Raw genomic sequence first — 22288 nt, 5'->3', positions numbered from 1 at the left:
GCCCCAGCCGATTGCAGCGCTATAGTTTTATTTTTGTCAGGGTACAAGTTTAATATAGAATATATAAAATCAGCTGATCACGGTAATGCCGACGCGTTCAGCAGGCTACCACTGACAATGAAAGAGCCGGAAGTGAGCGACGATGACCACTGGAAGGGCAGTTATTTGCATTGTCTTTTGGAAAGCTCTGTGCCCTTAACTTTTGAAAATGTACAAGTAGAAACGCTAAAAGATCCAATTTTATGCAAAGTTATTGGTTATGTAAGGCACGGGTGGCCCAATAGCATCCCTGGGGATGACAAGGAGTTGTTGCCATATTTTGCAAGGAGGGAGGAGTTGTCTATAGTAAATAATATATTGGTTGGGGTTACAAAGTTGTCGTGCCTAGCAAAATGAGAAAATATGTGCGGACGAGCTTCACTCATCCCACATGGGTATAGTCAAAATGAAATCGATAGCTCGTAGTTTATGTTTGGTGGCCTAATATTGATGATCAAATTGTGTCCCTGGCAAATAATTGTTTTTCCTGTTTAATGGAGAGAAATAACCCTAGCAAGTGTCAGCTGCATACGTGGCATTATCCCTCAAGTCCATGGCAAAGGCTTCACATGGATTATTTAGGTCCGATTAATGGAAAAATGTATCTACTAATTGTTGATGCGCACAGCAAGTGGCTGGAAGTGTTTCCTGTAGCTTCCACTTCAGCCCAATGTAGCCATAAAATTCATTTAAGAGATTTGTTCAGTAGGTTTGGTCCTGCCAGAGACTGTCCACAGTGACAATGTCCACCATTTTCCTCATTCGAATTTCATAATTTTATGTCAAACAATGGTATCAGACATACTTTGAGTCCTCCATACCATCCCATGAGTAACGGTTTGGCAGAGAACTCTGTCAAATATGCTAAGAATAAGATCAAATGTGCTTTACGTGATAAGAAAGATGTAAATATAGCTTTAAAGTAGAATATTTGTTTGATTATCGAAATGCTGTTCATGCTACCACCAATGAGACCCCAGCAAAGTTGATGTTTAATAGGCAATTAAGGACTAGGTTAGATTTATTAAGGCCTAACCTGTCAATGACAGTTAGTAAAAGACAAGACAAGCAAAAGGAGTATTTCTCTGGAACTAAAATTAGACTATTTTATCCTGGTCAAAATGTAATTGTTAGGGACTATCGCACCCGTGACAAATGGGTTAGTGCTACGGTAATTAAGCAGATCAGCAATGTTATATACGAAGTTGAATTGACGTCTGGCATTGTGTTCAGACGGCATATTGATCAGATTGTAGCCGTGCAGGGAGAGCCAGCTGATGTAAACAAACAGGTAGAATCAGCTGACGCTTTCGATGGACAGTTCCTTTTTTCCCCCCGGTCATGACGTCGGTGATGGGGCGAGAGCCAATAGCAGTGAGTGCCCACTCTCCGCCGAGCGGCCGTGTGGCTCGCTCCCCTCCCCTCTCAGTGTCGTGCCGTTCTAACGGGTAAACTAACAGCTGATCGTGGCAACACGTCACCGGCTGCGACGGCAGCTGTCATGCCGCGCCAGCTGTTTTCCCAAACAACAACAATGATAGACGCTATCCTGTGCGGATTAGAAATTCCCGTGGATAGCTGAACTTGTAAATTATATTGTTTTGTTCTATTTTAGTTTTGTTTTCATTATATTGTTTTATTTGTCTTAGTTGTGATAACCAAGGCGTTCATACCATTTTGCTTTATTGTAGTTTAAGGAAAATTTATTGATGTTACTGTATTAATGTGTTAATTGAATTTCAACAATGTTTTTTTTTTGTTAAACTATGTAGTGTGTTATTTTTGCAGTGTTTTTTCAACTTTGGAAGGGAGGAAATGTGGTGTACATATCTGAATCTAATATAAATAGTCAGCTATCTAAAATATATTTGTTAAGATAGGAATGTTGATTATCGATCTGGCCGTTGGCGGTTTATATGTATGTGACGTAATATGAGACCATAACTGTTTAAATAAATCCTATTGGCTACTGAGGGTCACGCCACTTCTCCCCGCCAACGTTCCTTACCGTTCCAGCAGCGAGTGTTCTGCCCAGTCCAGTTTTACCCACGGTCCGTGAAACCCGAGTCCTCCCGACCAAGATGTAGTACAATAGTTTTCCTGAATTGGTGTAATTTTATTACCCCAGGTTTCATTACCCACCGGCCACGAACATCACAGTAGGCTTTACAGTTATGTTATACTCAGACATGAACTATTTTACATTTTTCTCAGTCTTTTAATTTTTTACGGAATAACACTTTTTTAAATACGTATTTATGTGTAGTCAAAAATAGTTAGCACATGCCTTCTAGTAAAATTTTCTAGGTTTCTATCATTTCTACCACTTCAGTGTAGGACCACTGCGCGTCATTTGTCTTATTTGCACAGTCAATCTTTGGAGACATAGACTAATTTAAAATGTACTGGTTTACTTAAAAATTACTTTATAATAAAGCTGCTTGATAAGTTTCAGTACTCACCATTCATTATAAAACAAAGATAATATTAGAAAATAACTGCTATGTTTAGTGGCCAGTGGTGCTGGCCTTACGAGCTATGGACATATTATATCTTGGCCAGTTCAGCTGAACATACGAGCTGAGATAACATTAATTAATATGCAAAAATTGATACGCACTTCCGACAAAATGGCAGCTGGAGCCAACCAGTGGAGCTGGCCATACGAGCTCCAAGGGCAAATTATAAATACTGCCTACAAGTGCACAGGGTTAAGTTTTTTGCCAACATAAAACTAATCACAGACCCCACTTCACAATTGGCAGGATTTTTTATTGCAGCACACATTTCAAATTTAAATATTAAAAAAAAGAGAAGCACTGATACGTTTAAGTAATTATTAGAAAACATGTAAGTAATATTGGGTCTATGACATCGGACATAGGATCTGAGTTAAGAGATAAAATTTCAAATCCTGTTGTAACCCTTACACTTTTTTACTGATACCAACGACCTTGTAAATTAAGACTCTCTTCCTCATTCTATTTGACAAGATCCTTCCACAAGCAAGTCGCTCATGAAGTCAGGCAGAATAAGGTTAAAAAGGGGATATCATTACCTTTATGGTAGGGATGGGTCAATTCCGATACCTGAATATCTCAACATTTACCGGTATAGAGGTATAATTCTGAATATCAAGGATATCACTTGACTCTGAAACCAGCCACCTTCGTCTAAACACCATTACTCTAATTACAGTTCGCTAAAAAGTGTTTTCATCATACTTTGTAAAAAAAAAAATGGATAACCGAACTAATAAGTTATTGTGGATTTGTAAACAATACTATTCAGCTTGAGATACCTATTTAATGCATAACCTTTTGTCTGTGCACGGACGTCCATTGCTCCGCAGGAAAACAAAAGTTTAACCAATCATTTTTACCACACAATTTGTATAGTTGTGTAAATATAACCTCTATAAAAATACAGGGTGAGGCAGACCACCCGTACAGTATGTATAGCGGCCAAACCAAACGAGGCAGGTTATTCATAACAACTTAAACCCCCCCTATTTCCACCCCAAAGAATTTGGAGAAAGTATTTTGAAATCTCTAAAACTCAATTACAATTATTGGTACAAATTACAAAACTAAATCTACAAAATGGTAGTTTTTAGGGGGTAGGAGTGGTTTTTTGGAAAATTTTCAAATGTAAAGGTATGTTGAATTATACCTCATTTTAAATGTATTTCTTCACTGATTATTTTGATGCAAAAAGTTTTAACGTATCTTGCCGCTTATGTACAGGGTACACCAAAACGTTAAAAAATCAGGGATTTGTGGGTAAATTTATTGCAACTACCTACACAAATGTACAGAGACGATATTTTTATTCAAAACTAATGATGAGAAGGCTTATCAAACAATATCATCAAATGCCACCCTACTCCAAAATTTACACATTTTAAAAATACATAGAATTTTGAAATACTTAACAGCCCCAATCTAAAAAAAATCAAATAGCAACCTAGGTTGTGTTGTACATAATTAGAAAGGTCTTTAAAAAATAAACATTTTCTACATTTAAAGATTATGAGAAGTATGTGAAATACTAGTCAACTGAATCAGTCAGCTGATGCATACAACAGATGTGTTTTCATTCAAAAAGCTTATTGTAACATTTAACTTATTCAGAATAGTACTGACTTGTAAGAATTTGCACACTTTTCAATTTTTATTACTATATTAAAAAAACAATTACACCTCATCAATTAAAAATAATTCTATCTCTGCCAGTCAACAGGACATTCTTATATAAAAAATAGTAAGCAATTTGTTTAAACTTTACCTTACAGAAGAAATGTTCTTCTTAAAAACTATCTTATCTATAATATAATATACTTGGATGCCATTTTTGTATTAAAAAAGAAGTACATTTTTGGAAAAGGGTCAGCACCTGGAGGTTAAAGTTATCTCCTGCTTTCACAAAAGCAGTAATGGGTACGTTTTAAATGGGATGACTCATCAGAAGATAGACCTGTTTAAGTTGTGTTATAAGAAAAAATTAATGACACTAAGAAAATCAATTTTAAACAATTTTCCAATTATTGTTCATACTGTTAGAACAAAGTAACCTTTTAACGTCAATTACATGTTACGTTAGATGAGTCAACATTGGATATATGACTAACACTACCCACTGCTTTTCCACAAGATGGAATGACCCCAACATAACAATTAAACATCAATATCAAAATGTTCCAATTTTATACAACCAAGAGCTTTCAAAAATGTGTTACCTGCTTCAGAACCAGGCTTTTCTCCATCTTTACCGCTAGCTATAGCTTTCAGGAGAGAAACTACTTCTGGTGTGGCCAAGGTAGCGTCGAAACCAAGGAAAGCATCTTTAAGTGCCTGTTCAAACTCTCCTTTGGTGTAGTTCTCTGTTTTCTTTATGAAATCAGGCAGATTTTTGGAGCAATATTCTGCTACTTCATGACCGCCATGTCCGTCGTACACAGCAAACAATGAGGCATTCTTGTCAAAGTCCAAAATGCAATTGTGAGCATCCTAAAATCATATTTCAATGACAGTTTTAATGACAAGTTCGAAAATATAAAATTATTCTATTGTATATTTACATATCCTATCTGCAAAACCATTTTGGGGCCAAGATAAAAATCACAAAAATTGCACCTCACCATTTTGGGAATACAATATCATGGGCTGAGGAATGTTTTTTTGTTGCCAGAAGTGTGGAATAGCGGCCATCAAAGTCTGCACTGATGACAAGGGGCTTTTCCGATCTGTACTTTTCCAACCTCAGATCATGAGCCAGATCGTCAAACGTTATTAACATTGGAAAAGCACCGCACTTTTTCATGTCAATATTGTTACAAAGAGATTTTACTCATACGATTTACACTAAATATTACATTAAAATAATTACTAGGTTTTCTTACACTTATGTACATTATGAAACACAGATTAATGTAGGGTAATTCTAAGCAATATATGGGTCAACCTTGATTTTTCTCATATTACAATATAATGTTCCAATAGTCAATTAGAAAAGGAAATGACTAGAATTTCTTGCCGGAAAGCAGTTATAGGGAGCAGGCAACCGCCAGACGGTCATATATTGCTTAGAGTTACCTATTAGTGATCAGGGGCACTGACGTGATCTGGGCTTCAAATTTGGAACTACTCGAGTTAATTTTTTTTTCTAAAAGAGCAAGCAGCGCGAAGCGCTGCGCAGCGGGCAGGCATCGTGCGTGATCCTTTTTTTTCATTACAAATTTCTGATAAATTGTTATTACATATTCCAATATAATGTAGGTAATGTATGTAAAACAATTTTAAACACATAATTACATGCTGGAAAGCAAAGTAAACCAATATAATCCGCCCAATACAAAATCTCCGTAAAAATCTGGTAAAGGAATCTGTGTCATTCCTTTGGCCTGAATCAATTCAGTATAGACGAAGATCACGCACGATGCTTGCCCGCTGCGCAGCGCTTCGCGCTGCTTGCTCTTTTAGAAAAAAAATTAACTCGAGTAGTTCCAAATTTGAAGCCCAGATCACGTCAGTGCCCCTGATCACTAATAGGTCATTCTCGCGGTTGCCTGCTTCCTATAACTGCTTTCCAGCAAGAAATTCTAGTCATTTCCTTTTCTAATTGACTATTGGAACATTATATTGTAATATGAGTTGCCTGCTCCCTATAACTGCTTTCCGGCAAGAAATTCTAGTCATTTCCTTTTTTAATTGACTATTGGAACATTATATTGTAATATGAGAAAAATCGAGGTTGACCCATATATTGCTTAGAATTACCTAATGTAGATATGATATTTATAATATGATTAATGTAGATATAATTTGAATTTTATTTTCTCAAATTATTATTTTCGAGAACACCTATAATAGTAATCAATCAATTCCTACACCGTACATAAAACTGAAATTTTGAAATCACTCTTCATAGCAATAAACTTTTGACCGTAAGTCCGTAAATGTTGATTCTTACAGGTAATTTATTTAATGATTAGACAAGTATGCCGTGCGGCATTTGGATCGATATTAGCTGACAATGAGTAATAATACTAATAAAGTACATAAAATGAATTGGTATTTATAAGTAGAGGATTCGACTGGTTCAAGTTATGTCTTTATAACTTAAACTGTTTTCGCGTAATAATAGTGGAAAGTTGACAGAAGGCTGTGCCGTCTTTATCAGTACACAAGCGGTATTGATGAAACGTCTGTGCCGTCGGTCATCAATTGGAGGGTTAAATCATCTGCTAAAATTCCATGGCATCACAAGATTTAGCTAATCTAAATAATGCCATATGACACTGCTTTACCTACTTGAATTGTTTAACTGCCTTTGCCTACCCCACTTTTGACTTGCTTGCAAACTATCAAAACACAAATTAATAAATAAACTACTTTTCAAAACTCAAAAATTATCCTACTACTCACCAAACAGAATGGACAGAGTACAAATGCACCAGTGAAATTATTAACAACTAACATATCCTACTCGTCATACGCAAACAAAACTATATACTAACAGTTTTAGGTGGTGATAATTACAAATAACAATGTTTTTTTTTAGTATTTAAAATGGAAATGTCATATCAAAATACTATTTTAACCCATTGCGGATCATATTGCTTTGGCGCGCGGGCACCAGCGGGCACGAATTAATTTACGGTCAACGGTCGCACGAACAGCAATGGTGCGCCACATCGTATCACTCTTCATCAAATACTTTCATCTGAACTCTACTTAATTAATTTATCCTTATTTTTGGTGGGGGGGAGGGGTACAAGGCTGAGAATACCATGCCACCTCAAAGTAATTTGCAGAGATTCTCCAATCAGTAATTTGCGTACTGCCGATCATTTTTCTCCACGAATAGACGGAGCAGACTCTCGACAATGTGCCAAAATAAATATAATAAACACTAATTATGGTTAAAATATAACATGTTAATCTAGAGTTTGTTACTTTAGTTCTCTATCTACATTTTTTCATACTGAAAGTACAAAAATGTGTTAGCAATTGGTAATTTCCGTACTGACAATGAGTAGTCAATGGACTTTTTTTATTTGAGATTCCACTTCCGTCCCAACTAAAAATTTCAGGACACTATAAAAATTCACGCATATCCACATGTTTCCCAGAGTCCAAAATTCATGTGTTTCCACATGCTTTTCCAGATTCTCATCGTTGGTGGTAGCCCTGGTTAGAGTTGTGCTAAAGTATCGTGGCTCTCAATACATATCCCACTGACGGCCAATACACGAAGAACGCATCAAATTTATCGTGCGGTTAGTTTGCGATCTGTAGAATAATTACATAGACACTAGTACAGAACAGTACCTTCTACAGTTGTACCCAGTATACAAGCACGACTGATGTTATCAATTTACTGGCTCCTAAATATTTTGTGTCAGCCTTTAATATAACGCAAGAATAGAATCACCCCATCACGACAAAACACAACTACATGAACTACGAAACAACATGACATAAGGCTTCTTATACATGTTGGACTATTTGGTTTGAACAGTTTGATTCATCCGACCAATCATCATGTGTGCGGGGAAGTCATTCAGATAAATAGTTTATAGGAGAAATGACGAGATTTCCAGTCATTGTCCAACCAATCCCGCTCTGACGACGAAACTGACGTTCATGTTGACTCGGTTGGCTGACCTTCTTTTCAGTCGGCGGCTTTCATTGTAACCTATGTAATCTGATGTCCAATTGGAACGTGTGAGAGGAGCAATCGTTCATAGACCAAGCGAGGTCTCGGCTGCGATATTAGTGGTAAGTGGTGGGCTGTGGGCACTGGATCGAGCGGCTACTTAAAAGTTTAATGTTTTTGTTGTACATTTGGAGAACACTCACGACAGACGTGAGCAGCAGGGCACTTATCCGCCGCCAATTCTAGACAATAAATGTTTTTCCTGCCGCTCAGCCCTCAACTCATTCTGTCATTGCTGTGCAACATTTCGGATGCCAACACAAATTTCTTGGCATTATTTGTTATAGCTTATCCACTATTTTCTTCTCCAAGAGGTATCTTATCACGTCTAGTAAAAATCCAACTGAAATTTTGATGTACTCAAAAAACCAGGTATTTCAAATCTTCAAACATATTGCATTATTCAACGAACCTAACTATTAAGCCTGTTTATCGCCACTCTTCGATGACTGAATAATACTTAAATATATAAAACCCGTTTGTATCAAGGTCACTACTGCTCTGTTGCTTTACCGTTCGTTTAATGCCGAAGTCCAGAATGGTCGGCCCACTTTAAATTGTATAATGTAATGTTACATGTTTTTTGGGGGAAGGGGTTTGCCGTGGCACAGGAGTAAACCTAACCAAAATATACAATATACTTCATTCACAATTTCACGATCCACATCGTGTATAATACAATGTTTCAAGAATAATAAATTCTTGATTCAAGAAGCTGCCAAATTATGTCCTATTCTATAAGTTCTTGGAGACGAAAAATTTGTTTTTGTAAATTTCCCGGTTCTCAAAAAAATTCTGGCTTATTCCCGGTCGGGTGGCTACACTGTAAACCTACTTATATTGCATAGTGATAATTTGCAGATAGGGACAGAGTTGCTTTTGTATAATATCAAAGTACCCACGATTTTGTAGCCATTTAAAACATTGTTCAGTTTAAAAAAAAATACATTTCTACCCAAAAAGCACTATTATTGTCATTTTGTTGTTCTTGTCAATGTCATTACTCACTATGCAAGTGATACTACTTTATATGCATTATCGGTACTTTGCTATTATCCAGAAGTTTATTAACTATCTGAATTTAAATTTGGGAACTATCTCAAGGGATGTCTTTATTTTTCACCGAAGGTGGCACCAAAGTCCGCACTTCCAAGCCCAAAAACCAATGTGATCTTACTTCGGACAAGTTAAACAATCAGGATGTGATCTGAGGTCAAGAAAGTATAGATCGGAAATGGTGCTGGCCATCAATACAGGTTGCGATGGCCCCTGCACTTCTGGCACAAAATAGAAAATTATCCCTCAAGACAGTAGGCCTAGACCTATATTCAAGCTCAAACACGGAGTCCTCGCAAATGTTTACTGTAATAATATCTATTGATAATAGGTACATCAATATATATTATTAGATAAGGTACATGTATTAAGCTACTTATATAGCCTAACAACAATTAGTCGATAAGGACAGAGTGGCTTCCGGCTAATGATGAAGTACCAAATTGACTTTAATGTAAACAATATTGTAATTTTTTTAAATAAAAACAGCCGGCAATTAAAAATCAGGAATATCTATAGGTCAAATAGTTGAAATAATTCTAATCTATATTTGATTTTACTGAAGTGATGGCCGCTTATTATATTGCAGCTTTACTTTACTAATTAACAATATTGTTACTTAGTATTAGGCTACATTAAAAACAGCAAAGCCTAGCAATAATTTGCTCTATATAACAAAACAAATATTTTAATGTTTTTGTATTCTTCCTTTGAGTTTACATATTTTTAATCAATAAATTAGTTCAAGCAGTTCGATTGACAGGGTGGCCTCTAATTATACTGCACTCTTTTATCACATTTAGAATTGTTAACACATTAAAATTGTCATTAAAGCACAATATTTAAGTCCAATAGATGTGCTGAAGACGAGGTTCATATAACCAACCACAAAATTAATGGCAAACCACAATATTACTAATATTGACTCAACACTCTTTCCAAATATTAAACACCAGACTTGGAATATGATTTGAAAATTGTAAAACTTTGCTTACAATGATGAATTTAACAGTGCTCAATAATTTCCACTCCTGAACTGACGAAATGAGTAAACTTTAATAGCCTAAGCGGCCTACACTCATTACTCGGTTGTTTTTATCGAATGGTTCAATGTTTTTATCCAAAGGAATAATTCGATATTACAATTTATTTAACTTAGCATATGATTTCAACTTATTCGGTATAGTAATTACTTGTACTACAAACAATAAACAACAAGAAGAAACTAATATTTTTAGAATTAGAAAATGGCAATGAATATGAGGAATATATGTGAGATATTTCTCACTTAAGTGACAAGATTTGTTTAAGTAGCTTCAACATGTGGGTTGACTCCTGGTAACACATGGGGAGAATTCTCTCCTCCATTTTACCACAGTGGTTACTAATTAATATCAATTAGGGCAAGTTATAATTATTGTTAGGTTTTCTTTGATATCTAAGTCCATACTTGGTAATATATCGAATTATTACATAAAAACAACCAGATAACGAGTGTAGGCCGCTTATTAAATATCCCTGACGAAATTACAAGTCTGGTGCAATAGCGAGCTAAGATGTACAAACAGTGTCTAATGCTTATGACTAGGCTAGCTTTCAGATTTCAACATGTTTAGGTCAACATCAATGTAAGGAAGCCTTCCCGCCAATTTTACATTGGAACCATAACAGGGCTCTAATAGACTATAAGACCATGACAATGAAACAATCAATAACAACCTTCTTATTTTACTTAAATGTATAGGCCTATTACTAAACTTCTTATATTTGCAGATTTATAAAACTCTTACAAGCCTACACAACGGAAAAGATGAACAGCAATAAACATTATGGACCAACCAGGTTTTAACTAGGCCTAGCCTATTAACTAATTCTTATTTTATTCACACTATCACAAATTAGGTGTACTGAGAGTAAAATAGTTATCAGATACACTATAGCCTAAAGCCCTTTTCAAAGTTGTGTGGTATATTGGCTTAGCCTAGTTCAAACTGCTCAAGAACCGATAGTTTTATGACATCATGTTACAACTAAAGATCTATAAAACTCTTACTAGCCTACTCCTGATGGAAAATTGGAATTGCAATAAACAATGCTATATGTGGACAATATATGGAAGAACTGGGTTTTAACTAGGCCTAGTCTATAACTTATTCTTATTTTATACACACTATCTCAAATTACGTGTACCGAAAGTAGAATAGGTATCAGATACAGTGTAGCCTAAAGCTTTATTCAAAGTTATTTAGTATATTGGCTTAGCCTAGTTCTAACTGCTCCAAAACCATTGGTTATATGACATCGTGTTATAACTCAAGAAATATTATTTCAGTGTTTAGAGTAATATACCATGTCTAACTAGGTATCGTTTAATGAAACATTTAACCATTATGCATTATCTATCCTCTCATGTAACGTAAAAGCCAAGCTAAACTTACCTCTTGAGAAATTCTCCACCCTTGCATCGAACTTGCGCCGCATTTCATATTCCCTCCTTCTGCATCTGAGCTCTCTTTCGTCGTTTTCGGCTCTGATAAATACGCACCCATTTTCAAAACCGTATATTCAAATGAAATAATACGTAATCAAATTAAAAAATAACGTGAATAACGGATAAACACTACCGACGCGCACAATCTCAATCTAATCAGAAGCCATGCCAAAGCCCTACTTTTCTTTCGCCGCCGTGACTGTAAATTTTCATTTCCTGTTGATGCATTTGGTTTAAAAGACAAGCCAGTCTGAAATATTTACATGTATATGTAAACAGTATAATGTGTGTGCAAATGTTACTATCTATCTTTATCAATAATAATATTGAGATGATATATTAAAAATAATTGTATCAATAAGTAACTTGAATGTGAAAATATAATACTGAAAATTGTTATGTTAGTAAGAAGGACGAATGATAGAGTATATGAAAACATGTTGATGTACATGTTTCCTTGAAACATAATATGTAAGCTTAATTATTAATCACCCAGTACTATCCGTTGATTAGCTAATAGTTTTTTAATTCCTCATTAAAAATTGTATGATTAGCGATATCATTACCGATTTCATTTAAAATTTCGCAGTATTTAGTTACATATTTTTGCTATTTATGTTATCACATTTCATTTTATTTATTTTCACCGGCAAAGCCATTTTTACAGAGTGTAAGAAATTTAGAATAAATAATTTATTAACAATGATAATATCAAGATAAATAACAATAAGTATAACAAAAATAAAACACAAGTAACAATAACGATAACCATAAATATTAAATCATTAACTATGAAGACAACGACAATAAATGCAAAGATTACTAATGTGAGAATAATGTGTTCGTTTCCTCTGTAAGAAGTGGACAGGTTGCAAGGTTCCTTTACTTGCTTGAGTTTTGTCTTGAATTGCTGATCCCACAGGGCCTCTCAGTAGTTATTGGGTGTGATAACAACATTAATTTATGTCTTGACTCGGATTATGCTCAGGACTTTTTAAATTTATTGTTTGAAGTTTTTTAAGATGGAAGGATTGATAAGGAAACAGGATTTTCTGGACATTTGCCATAGTTCAGTTATACAATATAATCAGTAATACTGCGTTTCGAGATCTGCAATGTGATTTATTCTTCAGGTAAATGATTAGACGAATTCATGATTGCAACCTAGGTTAAAGTAAACATACCAGAGACTCGCGTTGTGACAAGCATAAGTCAGGAACCACAACAGATTTAGGTGCACTATGACACAGTAGAGAAGTTAAAAAGATTGGATGTCATTAAGCTAGCTTGTGAATCTATAAATAAGACCTAATATCCAAACAGCCCCATTGCACAGTTGCGGACTTGGATATCTTAAGTAAGACATATAGTAAAGATCACTCCCAGATCTTTGACTAAGGACTCTGGGAATTTCCCAGCCCTCTAATGAGTAGTCAGATATAAATTTTGTCATACATTATTATCTGAACTTATATTATCATTTTAAATGCATTACTACAGCGTGTCATAATATCCCAGTTCAAATCATCTTCAAAACACTACAGTCAACTAGTATTAAGACTGTGATAGTAAACTGTGGCAATGTCAATTTTGATTCTAATAAATTATTAAAATAACTGAGACGACGTTTATCTATGTATTTTAAATAGGCACATGTTTGCTGTTTGTCTTTTGTTGTTAACATATGCTCATTTTGTTCACATTTATTTTCCATGTTCAAGTTTTGAGGAATTAAAAGCCTAACTTGAATGGTTTATAATACGTAATGCCTGTATTTTACCACAATCTCAATTACATAATCTTTGCGTGATGGACAAATATATCAAACCAAAATGATTCATAATGGATCACAACTCACCTAACTCAGAAAAGGAATGGAGATATTGGAGAAAGATTTTTCTAAACTTTCTTGACCTCGTCGAATACACGAGGGACGCTGACTAGCTAAAAGATCTTTTAATGTAACGTTTCAGCCCATGTTTACAAACGAATAAGAGGTTCTGACTGGAACTGACAGGCTTAATGTTCTTAAGAAAAATGAGATATTTGCTAAGTACCAGTTAGTCATTTGACGACAGCACAATGTTGACTCTATCATAAAATACTTGAACCAATTGCAAACGATGAGTGGACTGTAATTTGTAAATGTATATTCTTCTCAATATACATTTCTCAATAGAGATTTATGTGTTAGAGATTCCTGTATAAATGGCATGCAATCTTCATGTATGATGATTTCTCTAATGATTCTTCTACGAGGTCATCTTGCTAGGCCAGACAATCTTCTTGGTGAGAAACTTTCGTTGATTTAAGAGCCAAAGGGTAAGGAAGAACTATTTTAAGTGTGACGTCAGTAGGAAAACAGGAATCATCCATGAGAGGTACATTTGGTAGAAGTGTAGTGTTGATTGTAGAATAGGAAATAAATGGCATGCAGCGATTTGCCAAGGGCAGATTCGCACTGAGGGGTATGGAGCTGTATACTTTTCAGTGCAAGGGCGATGATCTTCCAAACTACCCCATTGTACCTTTCTACTTGACAATTCCTTCTTAGGTTGTAAGGAGAGGCAATGCTTGTAGCAACGCCATTCAAATGGAGAAAGGAGGTTAGTTCATGCAATATGAAGGAGAATCCTCTTTCTGAATGAATAAAAGCAGGAAGGCCAAAGATAACGAATTCCAACTCAGTGACATTTTACCACTGTAGGAAAATTAAGATCGGGGCAGTGAAAGGCAAACTAGAATACCTGTACTCATCGACTAAAGTGGGGATGCAACGATTACGTGAGTGTGGAAGGAACGTATTCTTTGAAGTCGAGGCATTCCATAGATTTAATAAGATGACCTTGATGTTTTCCAAACTGTGGCATAACCTTAGTACAGACAGGACAATCCGATATCATCCTTCTGACTTCTTTCAGGTACCACACTCCCTGGTTTTTGGTACCCTGCCAGTGATACATTCTGGCAACCCCTGGATGGCACATTGTTTCTTGGAGGTAGTTTAACTTATTCGAACTGGTTCCTCGACATGGTGGAGACAACATGTCTGTTTGTCCAAAAGGTAAATGATTTGAAAATCGTAAGGAAATAACATCAGTCTTCATCTCATTATTGTATAATTTTTTATCTTACTGGGTTGCTTCTTGCTAAAATGAATGACAATGCCTGTTAATCTGTAACGAGCTTGAAGAGTTTTCCTAGAAGAAACAATTTACACTTATGGAGTGGTTCCAATATGGTAGCAGCCTCTTTCGCCACAGCAACAGAGTGAATCCTGGTCAGGGTATGAGAAAAGAAAGGATCCTGCAATCCTGTTATCTTGGCTGAATGTGGTAGCGAAGGTGAAATCTGAGGCATCTGTGAGGGGAGAGTCATTAGTTATAATAGCGTTTGCTGTTTTGTTTTATGGTTTGAAAATCTGTTAGTGTATCAGGAGGTAACGGAAAAGTATTACAGGAGGTGAGACTGTGAATTTTATCGGAGAAATTGGGAATCCACTTAGAGTAGTAGGTAAAACATAAAAAACTTTTGAGTGAGGCTCAGTCTTTGAGAGTAGGAAGGTCAAACATGGGTTTCATACTTTCTGGGTCAAGTTTGATAGTTCTGTAGCTCACATGGTGTCCAAGAATACACACAGTTTCTCCGAAAATACATATTTTGAGTCATTGTATATATTATAAAACATATTCCATAAATTCTAAAAGGCTCCTATCATAGTCGGATTGGGTTTCTCCATCACAGAATGTAATGTTATCGAGATAAGCAAAAGGGATTCTGGTGAACTCAGAGTTTTCCACAAGCTTCATAAGCATGTGAACTTTATCTCTTCCAAAGAAATAGGGATCTGGTGATACGATGTTTTTAAGTCAATAGTGAACAAGAATTTGAATTTTATGGACTTGGGTATGAGTTTTTGTAGAGGATAGGCATCTAACAAGGTGAATTTATTTATTTTTTGAGAATAGTCGATAACCATCCTCTTCTTTTGATCTCACTCCTACATGTGGACACCATGGAGAGTTACCTTCTTTAATTGCTCCTTTGGATTGTAGTTTGGTACATTCAGAATATTGTTGGAACTGTTTGTGTCAATGACACTAGTAGCTTGGGCATTATTTTTAGGTATGCTTTAACAAGGGCTTTGCATAGGAAAACCAAGGATCTTGTTCTCACAGCGGTTCATATTATTCAGGAAGCAATAGAGCTCTTAGAATTAGGTTTATATTTACAGACTTTGAATAATCTCCAATTTTTCACACCTGTTCGAGTAGCATCTCTTGCATGGCATCTGCTTATAATGTAAAAGAAAACAGTCCATCAGCAAAGAACTCAATCACATTTGAGAAATTGTTTCTCTCTTATTGGATTCGAGCTACTGGGCCATTACAACTGTATGATAGAACGATGCTTGAATGCGATAAAGTTCCTGGATCTAGTTCCAATCGGTACTTGAAAGTTGATTAGGCTCAGCAGTTCCATGAATCAACAATACTATTAATTATCTTGAAGTGAAAGATAAGATCGTGCGGGTTCTTCCTTTCCACTAAAGTTGTAATATTTAGCTGCTTCGGGATGTCAGTTGCAGATACATAATTGCAAATGTTAAGTTCAATTCCATTTCACCTTCCGCTTAGTGCAGCGTTTGAAATCTAATGCTGTCACAGACCTCAAGGAATCTGGAATCCACGTCCATCTGAAGGGATAAAAAAGTTGGTGAAGAAAAAACTCAAAACAAACTATTTACTTAGTTTTGACATCAGAGACACCTAGACTATCATCATTAATGTCTGTGAATTGGAAAGAACTACTAATATTAGTACTTTAATGGTCCTTCCAAATTTAACAATTAATGTTATTTTAAAATTTTAAAATTAGATATTGGTTCTTCTACATAAAAGCCCAAATCCTACAATTCTGGGATTGAATTCGTACATATTTTAATTTGATTGATCTCTAAGACTTTATTTACCATTTGAATTTATTATAAATAAACGATTTTAATGTTTATAACACATCTTGTTAAAAAATTGTTCGCTAATTTGTTTTGTGTCTGAATAATACCTCGCTTGTCCAGCTTCTGCACTGCACTTGCTGGGATCAGCTGTTAAAAATACTCCATTCAACTTTTTAATAAAAGTGTTTTTTTTATTCCATTAATTGTACGGTTGGTAAACTTGTAAGGTATTACGATCAGCTGTTTAGTAATGTATAAATATGGTCAAATATCAGGTGATCAGGCAAGTTCACCAATCATCTGGCTAATAGAATAAACTGTTTCTTCAAGCGACCACATACAAAATGGTGTTCATTAGTTATTTGATGCAAACCACAAGGAAAGAATAACATATATGGTATTTTTGAAATCAGTAAAAAATCTACTTTCTTTTAATTAAGTAAAACATGGGTTGTTACATTTAAAAAATTTACTCCATCCCTACACGCTGTTCTTGCTGGTCTAGAAAATGGTTTCATTATTATATTTAAAAACTAGACGAAATTTCGTGCAGATTTTATGTAAAAAATCACAATATAGGTACTAATAAGAGAACTGTGACTGTTTGAAGATTTTGACCTAAGACAATTTTTTTGAGCGCAGTGAGTGAAGCTTGCAACCATCAATAATTAACTTAACCACATTGATTTGTTTATCTTGTTATTACGCTCTACTTCGTCCATTTAATATTTGCTGTATCCTTATCGTTTCCAAGATCCCTTTAATGTGCATAAAGTTTGGAACAAACAATATATAACCATATATGTTATTTTTGTTATTTATTTCAAATTTCCTTTAATGAAAACCGTTCTTTATCAGATATTCAAAAGTTTTTCAATCTGAAGTATACTTTAAAAGGAGAACCCTTGAGCCTTCTTTTATCTCTACTTCTCACGCAATAAAACTACTCAATATAGTTGATCTTTCGAAGGATAGATATTCAGGTAGGAAAATAATTTATTTTAAATGTAATAACACTGAATAACTTTGTATATATATGATTGAAGAATGGGATGTTTTATCTGTTTATTTGCTTATCTCAAAATTTAAAGACCAACTGAGTATTAAGTAATAAAAAAAGAAACAATCACTTTTCACAGTTAGAACAATTTCCTGATCACTATATTCAAGCTTTAGGAAACTTGTCAAGGTCAAATCAAGTTTGAATGTGTTTAAAAATTCTCAAGTTAAAGTAAATGCTACAGAAATGTGTAGCAGTATTGTTCAATGCTCTATTTACACCCAAACCCACAAAGTATTGTAAGTGTAAAGAGTGTTTACTTCTCAATCCCTATGATAGAACACAGCAGGTTACACTCAAGGATTAATTTCGCTTATTATCAAAACCAAATAACTTGAAAACATTCAACTAAAAGTGTACCGTACATCATGAATAAATTAACTGATATTTCATCATTCACTGCACCAGTTAGTTTATGGTTTCCTGTCAAAAATATTGAACTTGCTGATCCATATTTCTTAAAATCGATATACCGTAATTCTTGGACCTGACAATTTAAATTGGTTTATTGTCAGATGACATCATTCAAGGCCCGCCAAATATGCTATCAGCGATGGACTACAACTTATAGGTTATTTATTGTCAGGTCAAGTCTCAGGTTCACAATTGAACAACATCCGCTCATTCAGACTGGCTGTTGATAGTAGTGAACATGCGAAATAGGTGCAGGTTGGCATTGATGCCAATATTGGGCGAAGACTTGAAAGATTGAAATTGGGAAACTCTGCTTCTGATATATACTTTCCATGTAGAGGGGTGTTAGAAATCCATGCTAGTACAATAGTTGAGTTTCACCTTATTAACAAATTGAGCTAACAGTGATACACCACATAACTCAAGCTTGGTGATGGTTACTTTCTTAAGTGGAGTCACTCTTGACTTGGAGCAATAAAGTTGACTTTCACATGTGAGATCTCTAAATATAAAGATGCAGTGTAAGCATTTTCTGAAGCACTACACAATTCAAACAATTCATCACTAAACCAAACAAGATCAATGCCCTGGGTACTTTAAACCCATTGTGATACTGGATTCATCAGAGAGTTCCAGAGATACTGGATCATCCCATTCCTTTGTATGTGACCAAATTTGTTGATTGCTTTACACAGTAGAAATAATGGATCAAACGTTAATGCAATGTCAGATAAAATGTTTCACTTAGTTATGATGAGTAATAAATATGATAAACCCATTTAGCATCGAAAGACATTTTTATTGTAACCTGAAAAACTCCTAAACACTTGACTTGATTTGTGATTGAATCGAAAAATTCTCTGGCTGCTAGTTGTTTGAACCAGAATTTTTGGGCATTTAATGACCATTTCATAAGAATGAAACCTGTCTGGTTCATTGATTGAATTAACTGATTTTTAATTTATAGAGCAAGACCTACACTTTCAGATCTGCTGATTAGATCATTGTCATAAAAATCCTCTTTTAATATCCTTGCTAATTCAGGATTTTGCAAAACACAAAATTATTGGTTGGTATTCTAGTGAGCGAAAAAAATTTCTAGTAGGTAGAGAAAAGGTGCTTTTTGCTGCATACCATTTATAAGAATTTATATAGGCATGGTTCTAAGCTTAATAATACTGCCTATAAAACTTAAATGCACATCAAAAACTTTACAGAACTGAATTGGTTTTTTTTTTTCAAGAAAAAAGCATGTGAAAATTACATTGAAGGTGCTCCAAATAAATGCAAAGCAGCATGGGATGTCATCTCTCAAGAAAGCTCACCTACACATGCACACACAAGACATCACATTGGATCCTGATGAATTACACTGTGTTTTTTCTGAATTCTGTTGAACACCTCAATAAAAAGGCAAACCTGTAAATTCGTCAGCAGCAGAGTTCCTCAAAAGGCAGCATGTGAAACAAACTGTCTTCCATTTGAATGAAATTACTTTGAGCCAGACTGTTATGGTTGTTTCCAAATTTTCTAACTTCAAAATTACAGACCCCTATGGGCTGTCCAATTATATAATTAAAAGGACTATCCAGTTAATCGGTGATCCCCTTTGTTTAATTTACAAGAAATGCTTAAAATCTGGTTATTTTTCTGACCCACTGAAAATTTAAAACATAATTACAATTTTCAAAAAGGTGGAAAACGCCTGTTGCAAAGTTATTACCCAATTAGTACCGTCCCAAACTTTTGAAAGTTATTTTGAACATCATAATATTTATCCGATAATCAGTTTGGAATCACAAAGTAAAAAATACAACTTCTGCAGGTCTTAAAATTATAAATAAAACATTAGATGCTTTTGAAAATAAAGGTACAGTTTTTCTTTCCTTGTGCAACCTATGAAAAGCATTTGATTGTATCCCGTTGGATATTTTATAAATTAAATAAGAATTTTATGGAGTAAAACATAATTGTTGAAAATAATTAATTGGATCTTATATGAATAACAGAAGACAGTTTGTTTCAATCCACAATAAAAAATCTGAATTAAGTTATGTTAAGATACGTGTTCTGCAAGGCTCACTTCTTGGACCATTCATTTTCATTGTGGCGGCCAATGATCTTCCATCCAATGTCATGGCTGATACAGTTGCAATGTTTGTTATGCTGATGACACAACCTAGATATTGCAACTTTACAGGTGATTTCGAAATCAGCTCTTTATAGTGCAGTAAACTGGTTCTCAGCCAGTAACCTTCTTTTTAACCACGAAAAACTCAATCAATTTGAATAGGTTTATCAAAAAATACAGAGAATAGATCAGTCTATTAGGCATTTGCATTGATTTAAAATTGAATTGGAGAAACCATATTGATTTTGTTTGCAGTAAAATTTATAGGGTGAGTTATCTTATTTGGAAATTAAGAGATATTGTTTCTATTGAATACCTTAGAATATCATATTTTGGACTTTTTGAGTCACATTTAAGCTATGACTTGCTTTTGTGGGGGCATTCCTCTTTAGTCAGCAACATTTTATTGATAAAAACTCTGTGGATCATTGTCACCATTTGTTCATTAAACCTAAAGTGTTAACTGTGGTGAACTTATATATTTTCAGTTCATTGATGTATTTAAAAAAACAACTTAGATAAATTAGAAATCAGAGGAAATATACATAGACATAATATACGTGGAAAAGCAAAACTGATATCTCAGTGCATAGATGCCAAATCACAAAAACTATATTTTGTACTTTTTCGATAAATTACCACTGTCTGCTAGAACTCCGCCTATAAATATGTTTAGAACTAGCATGTACATCTGGTTGCTTAAAACTCTATTTTAGAGTATAAAAGAATTCTTTGGTTGTGAGATTACTGTTAATTTTAATTAGGCTAAGATAGTTTTATATATTTTAATTTTGATGAAACCTATTTCATTATGTATTATTAATGGTCAATAAAGACTCTCTTTGACTGTGTGACTCATTGACAAAATTATTGGCTGGTTGATAAGTGTATGAAATTGTGACAGGTCAAATTACGACATTTGAATATTCGCGGGGAATTGGCAGACTGTGACGTCAGTGAATCGGCAGACTGTGACGTCAGTGAATCACATGTTGTCGGAATTGAGATTTATTGAATTAATAACGGAGAAATATATTAAACTTTATACGGGAACAAATTTAATTAATTAAAATGAGTTATACATAACCAAAATTCGTGTTTTACAAAAGTACTAAATAAAATTACGCAGAGAAGCCAATTGTGGGATAAAATGACTTGCGTATTGATGACGTCAGAAAGCACATGTTGCTAAAAATTTAAATAAAAAAGCTTTAGAAAAATAATAAAAGAAAATAGAAAGACTTAAATTGATCAATTATAGTGAACGTGATAAATTTCGACAATTATAAGAAAAGAATCAAATTATATTTAATCGTGAAGACGCTGATTTGAACGGGAGAGGGGATGAACATTGTGTGAACCGGTATGCGTAGTTTTTATACGGAGAATCCTTCTTCTCTGTCTGGACTTGAAGCAGTAAGGACGTCTACTCGTATAGATCCTCCTAGTACAGTAGTGATGAAATTTGAAACTGTACAATAGTGTATTGAAGTTGTAATTAGGGATGGGATGTTGTGTTAGTGAACAAAAATCAAAGCAAAGTGAGTAGAATTAGACAGTATAACATAAAATAAATTGACGTCAAAGTCATTTGCTTTGTCTTTCATTGAGTACCCCATCTACAAAGAAATGTGGTAAGTAAGACGGGGGCCTGGAACTGGAACGTAGCAAAATCGCACAGCCAACTTGGGACCTGGAGCGTGGCGAGTGGCACACAAACGAGGGGACCGTAGCAAAATATAGGTAATTTGCCCAAATCAAGAGCTTGTCTGAAAGAAGTAATAGCATAGTAATATGCTGGTATTTATACAACAAATATTATTTATACCTGTTACTTAAGAAGATACTTTTTACAATATATGTATATTTATCACTTAATAGCACTGTAGCATTATAAACAAATAAAGTAAAAAAACTCTA

General features: G+C 34.6%; 1 protein-coding gene across 1 annotated transcript in view; it reads right to left on the bottom strand.

Annotated features, from left to right (window-relative positions):
* LOC124367480 (probable protein phosphatase CG10417) overlaps nt 1-11989 on the bottom strand; it is a 32687-nt gene extending 20698 nt beyond the window's left edge. Inside the window, exons 1-2 of the mRNA XM_046824328.1 lie at nt 11754-11989; nt 4778-5048 (exon numbers count right to left, since the gene is read on the bottom strand). Coding sequence (XP_046680284.1) covers nt 4778-5048; nt 11754-11864 — 382 coding nt within the window. The 5' untranslated portion in view covers nt 11865-11989. The remainder of the gene's footprint in view (nt 1-4777; nt 5049-11753) is intronic.
* Between the last annotated feature and the right edge of the window lie 10299 nt (nt 11990-22288).

Source organism: Homalodisca vitripennis, chromosome 8 (assembly GCF_021130785.1).
Source record: "Homalodisca vitripennis isolate AUS2020 chromosome 8, UT_GWSS_2.1, whole genome shotgun sequence".
NCBI classification, from domain to species: Eukaryota; Metazoa; Arthropoda; class Insecta; order Hemiptera; family Cicadellidae; genus Homalodisca; species Homalodisca vitripennis.
Note: the sequence above shows the minus strand (reverse complement) of the source record. Positions and strands in the feature narration are given on the sequence as shown.